Source organism: Engraulis encrasicolus, chromosome 23 (genome assembly GCF_034702125.1).
Source record: "Engraulis encrasicolus isolate BLACKSEA-1 chromosome 23, IST_EnEncr_1.0, whole genome shotgun sequence".
Lineage (NCBI taxonomy): Eukaryota > Metazoa > Chordata > Actinopteri > Clupeiformes > Engraulidae > Engraulis > Engraulis encrasicolus.
The window spans coordinates 11,757,853-11,772,852 of NC_085879.1; the positions used below are offsets into that span (position 1 = coordinate 11,757,853).

General features: G+C 43.8%; 1 protein-coding gene across 1 annotated transcript in view; it reads right to left on the reverse strand.

Annotated features, from left to right (window-relative positions):
• Positions 1-15,000, reverse strand: part of LOC134439462 (amyloid beta precursor protein binding family B member 2-like) — a 93,172-nt gene that overhangs the window by 66,666 nt on the left and 11,506 nt on the right. The window contains exons 7-10 of the mRNA XM_063189351.1: positions 11,209-11,340; positions 10,147-10,232; positions 9,068-9,128; positions 3,595-3,780 (exon numbers count right to left, since the gene is read on the reverse strand). Coding sequence (XP_063045421.1) covers positions 3,595-3,780; positions 9,068-9,128; positions 10,147-10,232; positions 11,209-11,340 — 465 coding nt within the window. The remainder of the gene's footprint in view (positions 1-3,594; positions 3,781-9,067; positions 9,129-10,146; positions 10,233-11,208; positions 11,341-15,000) is intronic.

Sequence of the window (15,000 nt, forward strand, 5' to 3'; positions counted from 1 at the left end):
AGCAAGGAAGAAAGCAAAGTCATCTCAATTCCAAATGAGACCTAAGAAAGGAAATGCCGCTTGGATCAGGTAATGGAAGTGGATGTGATTTACAATTTGCTTTTATTTGAAGTAGGAAATGCTTACAGTCCGTAATCACTAGCAACACTACTGCTGTGACTATGCTGACTTTAAAGGACCAGTTCAGTCAATTTCAACATGCAGTTGTAATGCTTACACTACCCTGGACTTGTTAGTACCAGAGGTTTGTTTTTTTTCTTCGTCAGCCTTTTCCGAGATCTTGGTGATTATAATGGGGGCAGCGCTTTGTTTACATTTCAAAAAAACATTTTTATTCATTTTGAAAAACATCCAAAAGATTATCCAACATTAGCAGACAACTAGCAAACAGCGATACCTTTTGGGAAAATATTTGTAGTAGGCCTATGTTAATTAAAAAAAAAATGTAAACAAACGCTGCCCCCATTAGAATAGCTCATATCTCGGAAAGGGCTTAGCCAAAAAATGTGGCATCACCGGGTACTGACAAGTCAAGGGTAGCGTGAGCAATACAACAGCATATTGAAATTGACCAAACTGGTCCTTTAATAGTGATGGTGAGGGGAGAAACCAGTACATTCTGGAAACTTCCGTCACAGTCCACGGGGCATTTGTTTATTTTATTCATGAATATGTATTTCCTGATGATCCACACAGGAAGGTGAATCCTTCTTTCTTGCTCCTGCATTATACTTTTATAGGTCAGCTTACAGATCAATTGAGCTAGGAACTATGATGTTTTTTGTTCAGGATTTTTTTGTTCAGGATTTTTTTTTTTACTAGCAGCGAATACATTTCACAATTACATTTACAGAGTACAATTACATTTGTCTTTTTGAACATAAACTTTAAGTAAATGCTATGCTGCATGATTAACTTGCCTATGTGCCTATTTTCAATGAATAACTTTTCGACTTAATAGATCTTGTGACATTTTATGTAAAACTATTTTACTGTCTTTACATTTACTCAGGTCAGGACCATCATTTTTATGAACGAACTCTTCTCTCACTGTCAGACTGGCTTGCCAAAAACCCATTCTAGCATCCTCCACTGCAGAAGAAGAAGTTCATCCTCACAGCCATAAATGCCTCGAGAAATCGGGAGTAAAATTAATTGCAGATAACGCTTTCCAAAGTATCTTCATTTTCCTGATCTCTTACACTGACAATGCATTAAATCTCCATCTCCAATAAAACAGTTTTATGGTTTCCTGTAAGCAGTGGCGCATTGTAGATAGAGCAAAAAAGGAGGGAGAGAGTGAGAGAGGGGGGCCATTGAAAGTTCTTCTGTGTGCATTAGAAGCCATTAAAAGTCAAAAAGGGCCGTCTGAATTGCTCTGGCCCACGAGTCTCTGAATAGACCTATCAATCTGGAACCCACTAAGGATTTTTACTTCCAAGATATTGAAACTGTGACATCTTGCAAAAACTGATATAGGATTGGCAACCATGCCCGGAAATTTTGCCTCCTTTGAGGAAAGATAATCAGCTGTGACATATTGCAAATAACTGTGGCAATTGGCATTCACTGTGAAATGTATCAAAACGCGACATCAGCTAAAACAGACTGTGCATCGTGTGTGTGAGAGAAAGAGAGAGAGAGAGTGTGTGTGTGTGTGTGTGTGTGTGTGTGTGTGTGTGTGTGTGTGTGTGTGTGTGTGTGTGTGTGTGTGTGTGTGTGTGTGTGTGTGTGTGTGTGTGTGTGTGTGTGTGTGTGTGTGTGTGTGTGTGTGTGTGTGTGTATGTGGGTTCACTTTTATGTCTATGTCTTTTTTTATAAGCTTACACGCAAAAATGTGTTTGTGCATATGTGTGTGTGCAGGGTGCGATTTGTTGAATAACCAGAAGGGGGGATATGTTTCAGATTTTAAGCATTATAAATGGAGTTACATGCAGAAAAAGTGGCAATATCAAAACCAGAAGGGGGGACAATCCCCCCATCCCCCCTACAAATTGCTCCCTGTGTGTGTGTGTGTGCATGCGTGTGGGCGTGCGTGAGTTCATGTGTGTACGGGGGTACATGCATCTCTGTCTTTCTATAAGCCTGTATGCATGTACTGCATGTGTGTTCACACATGTCCACATGAGTGCATGTGTTTTTGTCAAGGTTAACTGATGAGGCGTGTAAGGAGGTCTGTGCTCTCTATGCTTTCACCACCCATGTGTTCCACGTCCTTGCTCATCTGCCTCCCCTGCTATGCACCAGTGAGCTCCAACACACCATTGAACACGTCTCTTCCAGAACAACAGGGCAGCTTTGTATGGTCCACAGGGCTGGACTGGGGTGAAAATACCCCTCTCACTAGCCTGATTATCATCCACTTTCAAATCTCTTCGAGACGTGGTCTGACCAAGAGCACAACAAGTAACATTTCCCAAACGGCATGGTTGACCCACCTCCCTTGGCTAATGGTTGTTTGCTTCCCGACAAGGTGGGAGGAGTTCCCGATTTTTCGGGGGCTCAGAAACGATATTTGTATTGCTCCTGGCCTGACTAGAAGCAACTCTGATGAAGGTGTTGCGTCACTAGGAGGGCACGGCCTGGCTACCCTCTCACAGCTCATCTGCTGTTCTACAATATTATTTCTGCAAACTTTTCTGTGATATTATGGCTCATTCCTTTATCTGTATTAAAATAAACCAATGGATTGCCCCTTCTAAATCTCAAAGGGGAAAAAAACAAGGACTGGCGGCCCAGTAAAATGCCCAGTATGCCAGATTACCCTTCCACTCCTGGTGGTCGGCCACAGATGACACGGCACTAATGGAGCCGCTCAGCGCAGCTGACTGATTGTCATTGTTCCTCACACACTAGAGCACACATTGACATCAGAGTGCAAACGCACACAAGTCAAGTACAGACAGTACACGCACGCACATAAGCATGCACGCGCGCGCATGCACACACACACACACACACACACACACACACACACACACACACACGCACACACACACACGCAAGCGCACGCACGAACGCACGCACACGCACACGCACACACGCACACGCACACGCACACACACACACACACGTAACAACCTCTGTGCTCTCTGACAGTCATTGCACAATGAGGTGATGTCAGCATGTTTGTTCCCTGTTGATCTGTGATGTGTGTGTCTGCTGTCTCTGTGTGTGCAGGCTTATTTATTGTGCATGGGCGGTGTTGGTTGGTTGTGTGTGTGTGTGTGTGTGTGTGTGTGTGTGTGTGTGTGTGTGTGTGTGTGTGTGTGTGTGTGTGTGTGTGTGTGTGTGTGTGTGTGTGTGTGTGTGTGTGTGTGTGTGTGTGTCCGCATGCATGGTAAGTGTGTCTCCGAGTGTTTACATGTCTCTGCTGTCTCTACTGCTGGTGCTGCGGTGTGTGTGTATGTGCGTGCGTGTGTGTGTGTGTGTGCCTGCGTGCCTGCGTGTATGTGTGCGTGCATAGTGTGTATGTCTTGAACTGACCTCGTCTCTGTCTCCAGGTGTGTGCATGTCTCTACTGTGTCCCCTTGAGCAGATGCTACAGTGTGTGTGCATGAATAGTGTGTGTGTGTGTGTATGTCTTGAACTGACCTCGTCTCTGTCTCCGGGTGTGTGCATGTCTCTGCTGTCTCTGCTCCCCCTGCTGCTGCCTGTGGAGCTGCAGGTGCTGCGGTGCTGCAGTTGCCTGATGCAGTCGCTGACCACCGCGCTGCTCCTGCCGGCCACCATGTCCGCATCCGACACCTCCATCCAGCCCAGGGAGAACACAGAGAACACCTGCACACACACACACACACAGAGCAGATTAAGTTTACAGAATATACACACACACAAACANACACAAACACACACACACACATCCACCCACACATACGCACACACGCACGCACGCAAAAACACACACACACGCACGCACGCACGCAAAAACACACACACGCACACACACAAACACACATCCATCCACACATACGCACACACGCACACACGCACGCACGCAAAAACACACACACGCACGCACACACGCACGCACACACTTGATCAAGTGATCAAGCAGATAATGTTTAGAGAATGGAACAAAAATGCTCTGTTACAACCAAGGTGCAATGAAACCAAAAAGGGACGTAACCAGAACCAAAGGTTTCACTAGAACGTCCTGGGAATGAAACATTTCTAGTAGACATACACACATGTATGTAGTAGCCTCTTTCTGCAGATGGGCGACCGTCGACTGGCCTATTCACTCTTTGCCGAAAACATTGAACTACATCATAACAACATTGTTATGACAATGCAGAGAGCCTTAACCGATTAAGACTTCAGCATTACCATTTTGGTGACAAAAGTTATAGGCCTAAGAGAGGCTCTGCGCTAAGGAGTTAATGACACACACACACACGCACGCACGCACACACACACACACACACACACACACACACACACACACACACACACACACACACACACACACACACACACACACACACACACACACACACACACACACACACACACACACACACACACACACACACACACACACACACACACACACACTTTAAAAAGAAGTAGCACAGAGATGAAAGACACGAAAACATACACACATTCCACTTGACAGACACACACCATTCAGTCAGCAAAACACTTTACCAAAAGGCTTTAGAATGAGGTAAGATGCGTATTCTGAATTCCCTTGAAAACGGGCAGCCATGAAGCAACCGCTTTAGACAAATCTGTAATGACCCACAAATACTGCATTGCATGCAGTGGCAAATGCAAAGATATACACGTATCATTCAGACAGTAACAACATTTTAGCATAAGTCTTGGAAGAAGGAAGAAGTTTCTAAGTGCAAGGGAAGATATTCCCTTGAAAACTAAGTTATGAAGCAACCGCTTTAGTCAAATCTGCAGTGGCCCACAGCTTTTCCCCCCTTCATTCAGTTCTCTGCAAATAGTTTCTCCAATAAACAGCAGCACGATCCCTCAGGAACAGACCTCCCCCTGCCTTGCACAAACAGACAAACAGTTTACCCTTCAGACTTCATTTAGTGCTTAATATTCTTTTTGATGGACGGCAACACTCAGTTTCCCCTCTACAGACGTCTTCCCTGTGAGAGGACGCGTAAATATTCTCCCCTCTTCTCTTCTGCTCTTCTCTCTCTTCCTAAAAGTGTTAAGCGCATAAGGGGCTTTCTTCACAACACAACGTATATCACCTCGGAGCAGAGGAGAATTCACTATCACCCTTTGGCAAGTTTAATTTAATTTTTATAGAGAAGCATTGAATACATTTGGGCATATATGGGCACATCTATCGTTTTAGATAATTCCTGACGATAGAAAGTTACAATCCAAAAGGCCCAAGCCATGGTTCTTTATTTTATAGTGTCTACTTTATAAAAGAGAGACATGGGCCCATTTATGAAACACAACACATACCATAAACGTTCATTCATTTACTTGATAAACTAAATTGATATTGTATGACACACCTAATGACAATAGTCATAAAGTCAAGTGAAATCAAGTGTTATAAATGGTTATGATATGTGTCATGTAAACGGCTCAAGTTATCCTTTAAATGTACCCATCTTCAAATTAAGAGTTAGTAACTACCAACAAAATAAAACAATCAGATACATATCAAGTCAAACTAGATACACTCAATGTCGCCTAATCTATAAACCCAAACACTTATTGTAAAGAAATAAAATTCGAGAAGTATAATGTCTGTCTGCTTAAATCTTTTGAGCAAGTTTTATTTAATTACTACGCTTTCAGTCAAGAGACCATTCTCAGGGCATTAAAAACATAAAATAAAATACTGTATTCAACACTTGCTCAAAACAATTTTTAAAGGAATAAATAAAATATATGATCTTGCAGCTGGCCAGCAGGAGGATATTTTAATTCCTATACACATTATGGAAAAACTGACCCAGAAACAGGTCTCCTAACTCCCCACTTTGTCAGGAAATAATCTCTTACTGACAAAATACAGTGATCTACCCAAATAATGTTTCTTAAAGAAATGAATTCCATGTTCTTCCTTTCCAACCCTATTTGTTCTCCCTATAATTCTCCTGATCAGGATGAAAAGACTGACCCAGGTATCAGCCCCATGACTCTACCCTTTGCCAGGAAACAATCTGCACCAGGAGTGTGATGGCGAAGGCATGACTGGACTGCAGTGAGTGACTTATGCAGCGAGAGGGCACGTGCTCCGCAAGTTGAACACTGATGTCTAAATTAAGATTTAGGATTTCAAGCATTATAATTCAGCAGTAGCAGTGTGTGTGTTCTCTCCTCCTCCCTCCCTCCTTCCCTCACTCTCTTTCCCTCCATCTCTCTCTCTCTCTCTGCTGCTGCTTGAATCTCTCCAGTCCTCCCCTCATCTCTCCCTATGAACTCTCTACCCTCATCCTTTCATCCGTCCTCCTCTCTCCATCTCTTTCACTCTTTTCTGTCTTCCCCCATCCCTGCCTGTCTCTCGCTCTCTCTGTTTTTCGCTATGCTCTCTCTGTACTTCCATTCCTCCCTGTGAACCCTCTTTCCCGTAATCTCTCCCTCAGTCCCTGCCCCTGCCTCTCTCTGGCTCTCTCTCTCTCTCTCTCTCTCTCTCTCTCTCTCTCTCTCTCTCTCTCTCTCTCTCTCTCTCTCTCTCTCTCTCTCTCTCTCTCTCTCTCTCTCTCTCTCTCTCTCTCTCTCTCTCTCCTCCGCTCTCCCCTCCCTCCTGCTCTCCAAGACAGATGGAGGGCTTTCTGGTGCATCTCATTAAACTTTCAAGCCATGATGTCATCTCTGCTCAGCACGTGCCGGTGCCTGTGCCTGTGCCTGTGCCGGCTGCTGCTGCTGCTGCTGCTGCTGATGGAGGTATCCCAGAGTCCTCTGGGGTAACCACCCCACTCTAAGGCACGTGCATAGGAGAGGAGGACAGAGTGGATAGAGGAGAGTGGAGGAGAGGAGAGGAGAGATAAACAGGGAGGAAAGGAGGGAGAAAGGGGGAGAAGAGGAAAGGAGAGGATGACAGGAGAGGAGAGCAGAGGAGGGGATGATATGAGAAGAGAGAAGAGGAGAGAGAAAAGGGGAGGAGAGGACTACGTTGGGGAGAAGAAGAGGAGATGGAAATGGACATAATGGCAGGACAGAGTGGAGGATGGAGAGAAGACAAGAGTGGAGGAGAGAAGACAATAAAGGAGAGGAGGACCGCAGAGAGAGGACGAGCAGATGTGAAAAGAAGAGGAGAGGAGAGGATAGGAGGAGGAGGAGGATAGTTGAGAATAGGGGATAGAGGAGGAGAAGAGAAGAGAAAAGAGAAGAGGAGAAGATAGGAGGTGATAATGTGTGTAGCAACAGCATTCTCCAATAGCATTCTCCCCCATCAGTTGTTGAGGGGAAAAATGCTTCACATGCTTCACTCCCCCTTCACAGCTATGAATTATGTATGTTGTGGTGTTCTTGTATGGTTGAGCATGGTGGGCAATGGCTGTACATTAAGTCTAAATCGTGGGCTTAATGTCTTTGTGGGCCACATTGTCATTCTCTCTGTTACCCTCCTTCTCTCTCTCTCTCTCTCTCTCTCTCTCTCTCTCTCTCTCTCTCTCTCTCTCTCTCTCTCTCTCTCTCTCTCTCTCTCTCTCTCTCTCTCTCTCTCTCGCCCTGACACACAGATGAAAGCATTGTATTTGTCTGCAGTATACACAAAAGCGCACCCCCACACAAAGACACCAACACACCCACAAAAAGGGTTGCGTACACACAAGCACACTAGCCATCTGAATCTATAGGCTTGAGGCACTTTTGACACTACGAAATGGCACAAATAAGAGTGGAAGCCTCAGCAGGTCCACACAATTTGGTAATAAAAATATGTCATGCTCTATCAAGCCACTAGGTGGCACTCCAGCAGCATAACCGGTCGTTTCCACAAACAACCCCAGGGTGGCAGCGAAGCACTACTTATGAAGTCAAAGACGCTTCTCCAGTTCTTGGGGAAAACACACGATTCTTGGAGAAGCAAGGAAGAGTACCATAGGGAGAAATCATACATTCCTGAGGATACTGTATTTTAGTCTGCTTGATGACAATTCATTCTATCATTTTTTTCCTACAACAAACTTTGTATAGAACTGCTAAAATATCAAATGTGTGTATCTTGACAGTGTAATATGCAATGGAGTCGGAAGGAAGTGTGCTGTGTATTCCTGTGTCTGTGCACTACAGGAAGTTTCACTGATGAGCTGATGTATCTGTCTCTGTACTCATGAGTCATGGGTACCCATGTTTGTGCACTCATTTCTCTTCTCGAAAATCTTGTCTGGACAATAATAAGATCTATTGAATGCGTTATCTCGGTTCTTATTTGCTGACAATTCTGCAACTGATTTTTTTTTTTTTTCTGCAACTGAATTTATCACTGTAATATCACACCGCTCTGAACTGTCTGTCAGTCTGGCGCGCAAACCTACAGTCAGGTCAGTGAATTAATTGCACGAATAGCCTACCCTTTACGAGGGTATACACTCTCCACTGAAATAAACAAATAACTACACAATAACATGAAAATCAATTAATATAAGGGGCGTTCCATTTAATAGACTTTTAGCACAGTAGGCTATGTTTATATTTTGAAGCCCAGATCTGAAGAGCTCTGGAAATTGGAAACATTTAAAACTGCTGAGGAAAGGTCCGCTTTGAAGGAGAATCAGCTATTTGTAATATCATGAATAATTTACATGAACTGGAGCTGTGGGTGAAAACCATAGATGGTAACCTCAAACTGAATATTTTTGCACAGTTATGTTCCATTAAACATCAACACACTCTTTCTCTCGCTCACGCTCTCTCTCTCTCTCTCACGCACGCACACACGCACGCACGCACGCACGCACGCACGCACACAAAGAATTCTGTGGACCAGCACCACAGAATGAAAATCGAGCACTACAAATTCTTATGACAGCCGCACATACAGTGTGGTGCGTTGTGTGTCAAAATGGCAAAAAGTAGACTTAATGTAATAAACATTAGTCTTGTAAGTAAACATCACGCAGGTGTCAGTTACCTGAGAGTCCAGGTCGATGCTAGTCCTGGGGGATGGGACTGAGTCTGGGAGGAGTCTTGTCCTGCAAATTGAAGAACAATGAGAGGAGATCATTATTTAAAGACAACATTCATAGTTATCATTACTTCAAAAGAACCTTCGAGAAATTCAGTTTGTGGAAATCAGTAATTCATTAGGATAATGTAGCATATCACAACTCGAAAAGAATGCTTGGTGAGATCATTAGCCTAATTGAAGCGAACATTTGAGAAAATGTGTGGAGATCATGACTTGGGAGACTATTCCTTAGATCACCTGTGGTGGTTAGACAGAGCAGTGGTCATGTTGTTTATGTTCCAGAACCAATCAAATAGATATGTGAATCTTCTTGAAAATATGCATAAATGAATGCTGTTACAAGTAACAAGAATCATATGTCTATCAAAGTCCTGATGCACAAGCCCTCACTAATGCAGATGCAGGTGTGAGGCAGGAACATTGTCTAAAAATCAATATTAATAAAACACAGCAGACTGATTACTGTTTAATTTAGTCTTTTTTCATTTCTGGAGCGAAGTGCGCATTTCGCCAAGCACCTCATCAGGTTTACTCTGTGGCAGTAGCATATATTCACTGTATGCTAAAGCTAATGTTTTTATCGGCTTGACTGCATTTTGAGTGGGCTGTTTAGGTTTAGATTAGGCGTCAACATCCGGTGGATGGTGTTTCTCAGGACAACAAACTCTCTTGATCTTTCTGGTCATTCGGTTCAAAGTTCCACCTCTGCACTGTGCTGCTGTGTGTCTGGTGGTTCAATGTAGACTGAGCTTTGATTGGGTGCAAAGTGCTGTCTGGCCATTAGGACTGCATTTAGCCTGGTGGGTAATGGCTTCCGGGATGCAATGTAATGGGCGGAGAGAGAGGAGACGGAAAATAGAGAGAGAGAGAGAGAGAGAGAGAGAGAGAGAGAGAGAGAGAGAGAGAGAGAGGGGGGGGAGGTAGAGAGAGAGAGAGAGAGAGAGAGAGAGAGAGAGAGAGAGGGAGGGAGAGAGAGAGAGAGAGAGAGAGAGAGAGAGAGAGAGAGGGAGTGAGAGACCCACCGCAGCTTCACATGGGTGCTTCCTTTCTCTGGCTGTCGAACATTAGCCTCCTCCTGCTGCTGATGGGCTGTCTCCTCTCTGATGGTCTGAAGAGGGAGAGAGGGGGNGAGAGGGGGGGGGGGGNGATAGAGGGAGCGGGTGAATGGCATTAATCCACTTTTGCAGACCTATTCAATTTCAGATCTTCCCTTGTTGTTTTCTAATATCAGTAAGAAGAAGCTATTTGTCTTGAAACCTGTATCGAAAAGTGTTCAAAACACCATGTGTGTCCCCGAAAAAGTCATACATTTAAATGTACTTCCATTTCTGAGTGCAGGGCTAGCCCAAGCTTTTATGGCGGTCCTAAGCAGAATTTGACTGGGACTCCCTACTCTTTTCATTTTCCTGTTGACACAGTTTGTCCTGTTTTGAATGCAAGACGCACTGGCTACACAATGTGGAGTGTTTTGACAGGTGTTTGACAGGTGCTGTCTGAAATGGCTTTGTGCATGTGTCACCTGACAACAAAGGCCCCTGCACAGTGCATACACAGTAGGTGTCTAGCCTGGGCCCGCTGATATTACAAGTGATTCTGCACCAAGTAGTCAGCTTGCCCAGACTGTCTTTGCCATTTTATTTTCATGTCATTTGCATTACACTTCGCTGATGTTTTTATTCAAAGCAAATTACAGTTATAGATAGGGTATTGGTTAAGTTCCCTGGTGCAAATGTGTTATAAGCTGCTTTTCCCAAGGGCACTTCAGCCATTGCCTGCTGGGGAGAGATTCGAACTTGAAACTCTCTAATCCACATTCCAACTCTCCCTAACCATTAGCCTACCACTGCTCTCTGAGAAAGGTAGCCAATGGAACATAACTTTAACTGTGATTAAGGTAATCTAGTATAATCTTTACTGGTATTCTTTTTTCTCATCTAGACATTTCAAGGGACCCCATTTTAATCCCAGGTCAGCTTATATGGGGCTCCAACTCCAGTGTTGAAAAACACTACCCTAGCTCTGTAGCTCTGTTGATAAGTAGGCTATATTGACAGTACACCGTCAACACTAATTCTTCTTCTTACCAGGTAGTTGTTGTTGATGAATCCTCCTGCGGGCCCCATCATGTCGTAGCAGAGGGAGGAGTTGGAGGGAGAGGAGGCGGCCGAGGATGGCACCGGCTCCACTGAGCTGTCGGACACAATGCTGCTCGGACGCTGCGAGAACACACACATTAGAGCGATAAATTGATTGACCATTTTACAGTTATCCCTGTAACATTACTAACCTGACTCTCGCCAGATGAATGCTATGCATTGGCCTGCGAAGCCGTGGTTTTATCAAAAAAATCCTTGCACGTGATTGGGGAAACCAGTGAGGTGCTACTTTAACTGCTGACAGATGTGAAATTATTGTTGACATTAATAACAGAATCGATGTCGATGAGTCCATGCGAGCGGCATTGTTGTCTGAAACAACTGTGGCATTTCACCTCTTTTTCCCTTCTCCACTACATAGTACATTTAAACTTTGACTGCGCCACATCTCTGAACATCCTGTGATCCTGACTGGTTCTGCATGGTGGTGGCGGTTCCCGGCAGGGCAAATCTGAAGGTCCTCCAGACCAGGGGTGGAACTAAACATTATTCCCCACCAGTCACTGTGGCAGGTTGATTCTAAAATCTACCAGTCACTCACAGGTGTTACCAGTTCATATTCAAACGTTCCAAACATTGTAATGCCAAGTAAGATCATTTTATGATCAATACTTTGGTTTCAGAGGTCAGAGGTATTGTGATGCCAATAACTCTTTTCTTTAACAATTTGCTTAAACCTTTGATGTTGGATGTCAAGGTGACAGGTGGATGACATATTTCACCTGCCAAATGCCAAATTCACCTGTCATTGGCAGGTGGACAGGTGCTTATTTCCATCCCTGCTCCAGACTCTCGTGTAAGCTCAAAAAGCTGAGCAGAAATGAACAAGGGTCTGTCAAGAGCCCCTGACACCCCTAAGTGTGCTGAGCTGATCTGCACCACATTGTTGTACAAAGTCTATCAAAATGTTCAGTGGGACCTGTCACGTCTGGACATATTACAAGTATTCTGACCAGTACTGAATATATAATATTGACTTTCTCTAAGGTGGATACTCCTTTTTTTGGTTGATTAACAAATGGGCCTGCCCATACCTCCTTACTACTGCACATTTTATTTTTAAATTAAGTCAGTCTGGCCAAGAAGGCTATGTCTGCCTTTCCCTGACAAAGGTGACCGACAAAACACAAGCACTATATCTAGTGCAATTGGAAAAGCGTCAGCATATAAAGCGTATATTTTAGACGGGTACAGGTCTTTTCGTCGAATGGATTCTTGAGAGGGGACCATTCGAACAAAACATTGGATCATTCGTATAAGGCAGGGGATCTTTCGTCGAGGACGTTCCGTCTACCGCAAAAGCCTACGAAACATCCTTAAAATTGAACTAAAGATCCTTAGGTTTGAACTAAACGTCCCTTCAGCCTGCCTATATTAGAAATGTAAATCAGCTTTTTTAATGCTCATTTTAACAGGTTTTCTTCAGCCTGCCTATATTAGAAATGTAAATCAGCTTTTTTAATGCTCATTTTAACGGTTTTGTTTATTTAAATATCTAAATCAGCTGTTAAGTTTTGTTTTTTGTTGATTTAAACATGTAAATCTATAAATAAAATGTACTTACTCATTTTAACTGGTAGGCCTATGTTGTTGGTTTTTTTACAAGCACAGCCTTGTCGCTTTGAATCAGGGCAGCGTGCGTCTAGAAGTCCTGACCACTGCACATTTGGTTGTCATGCAGCGACTTTCCGGTAACTTTTTAGATGAAAGCTTCTAGCTACCGTCTTCTGGGGGTCTGGAATATACCTACGTGTGGAGAGTAGGCCTATAGCTTCACTATTCAAATTAAATGCAAAGCACCAGCAACAAGAGAAAGCTGTCTGCCGACACTCTGATGTTTCTGATTCTGAATGACAACAAATAGTTCGCGCATGAGCCAGAAAAGATACAACAGTGTCGGAAAACATAGCCTACAGAATGCACCCATGTTAAATCCATGCTACAGTTTAGAGAGAGAGAGAGAGAGAGAGAGAGAGAGAGAGAGAGAGAGAGAGAGAGAGAGAGAGAGAGAGAGAGAGAAAACGTCCCTTCAGGCTGCCTATTTTTTTTGTTGGAAATCCTCCTCCAATCCCTTCAAGCCTTCAGGCTGCTTATTTTGTAAATGTTTAAAAATGTAAATCAGCTGTTTTTAACGCTCATTCTAACGTCTTTTGTTGATTTAAAAATGTAATTCAGCTATTTTTCACGCTCATTTTAACTGTAAAGGCAATAGTTTTGAGCAATTATTTTATTTGTAGCCTATTAGGCCTCTTTATTAAATAAGCTGGTAGCTACCTATTTTGGCCTCGTTATTAAATAAGCTAACTGCCTATTTTGTTTTGGTTTTGTTAGAATTCCTCCGTAGTTCTACTTGTCAGACGTTGCCTAGAACTACTTGTAATTTGCACAGTAAGTGGCACAGGGGGTAACGCTGTTATCTCACTCTGGAGGAGGCAGAGGCAGTCCGTTACGATATAGTATATTTATAAAATAGGCTATAAAATAGGCCTAATGATAAAAAAGCAGCCTGAATTAAAATTATAAATTTATTTTAAAAAATTAGAGACGCACGCACGCACTTTCTACATGGTTAGATTTTTGTTTTCATTGCATTGTGGTGGTAGGCACACAAGTTTGATAAAATATAAAAATAATAGGCTAATAAAATAAGCAGACTAAACTAAACATCTGCCCAGTTAAACGAAAGGTCTGCATGGGTTGAACGTAACGTCCTTAGGTCTTCTACGAAAAATCCTCAGGTACTGCACGAAACGCCCCATGCCTTCTACGAATGGTCCAACGTTTTGTTCGAATGGTCCCCTCTCAACAATTCATTAGACGAATCGTCTCGAATTCTTTTAGACACACTGTTATCAGGTTTAATGTAATGATGCGAGTGAATGAGCCATTATTGGAGGGACTTTTGGCTAAGTCCACCTCTGAGAAACCAGTAAGTATGTGAGACTTGCCGATCTTGGCTACTGTGTTCACTTTGGTGCTAACCAGCCTTATACTGCAAGAGATTCAGAATATCTGATGCATGGTCACTTGTGGTCAATAACAGTGGAAGATGAAGGAAGGGCAGTGAGAACTGAGAGCTAGGATACGTATGGGAGGTGTATATGCTTATTCCTCTAACTTACACCAAAATAGTGAAGGCACAACCAAGCATACAGACTCATTCCTCTAACTTACACCAAAATAGTGAATATACTTCATCACATGATGTGACTGCTCAATAATTTTTACAGCCTCAGTTCCTGTATTGATTGCGTGTGCTGTACGTTTTCCCAGTATTGATCGGCTGGCAGGCTAGCCGTGCGGTAGGGCTATATGAGAGCCTTAAACACTTGGCTCCTTTCTGTCAGTCCTACAGTCACTGTAACCCCCTCAGCTCCTACACACACACACACACACACACACACACACACACACACACACACACACACACACACACACACACACACACACACACACACACACACACACACACACACACACACACACACACACACACACGTGCATGTGCATGTGCACGTGCACACGCACACACACACACACACACACACACGCCTGCATGTGCACGTGCACGTGCACACACACACACGCACGCACGCACGCACGCACGCACGCACGCACGCACGCACGCACGCACGCACGCACGCACGCACGCACGCACGCACACACACACACACACACACACACACACACACACACACACACACACACACACACACACAC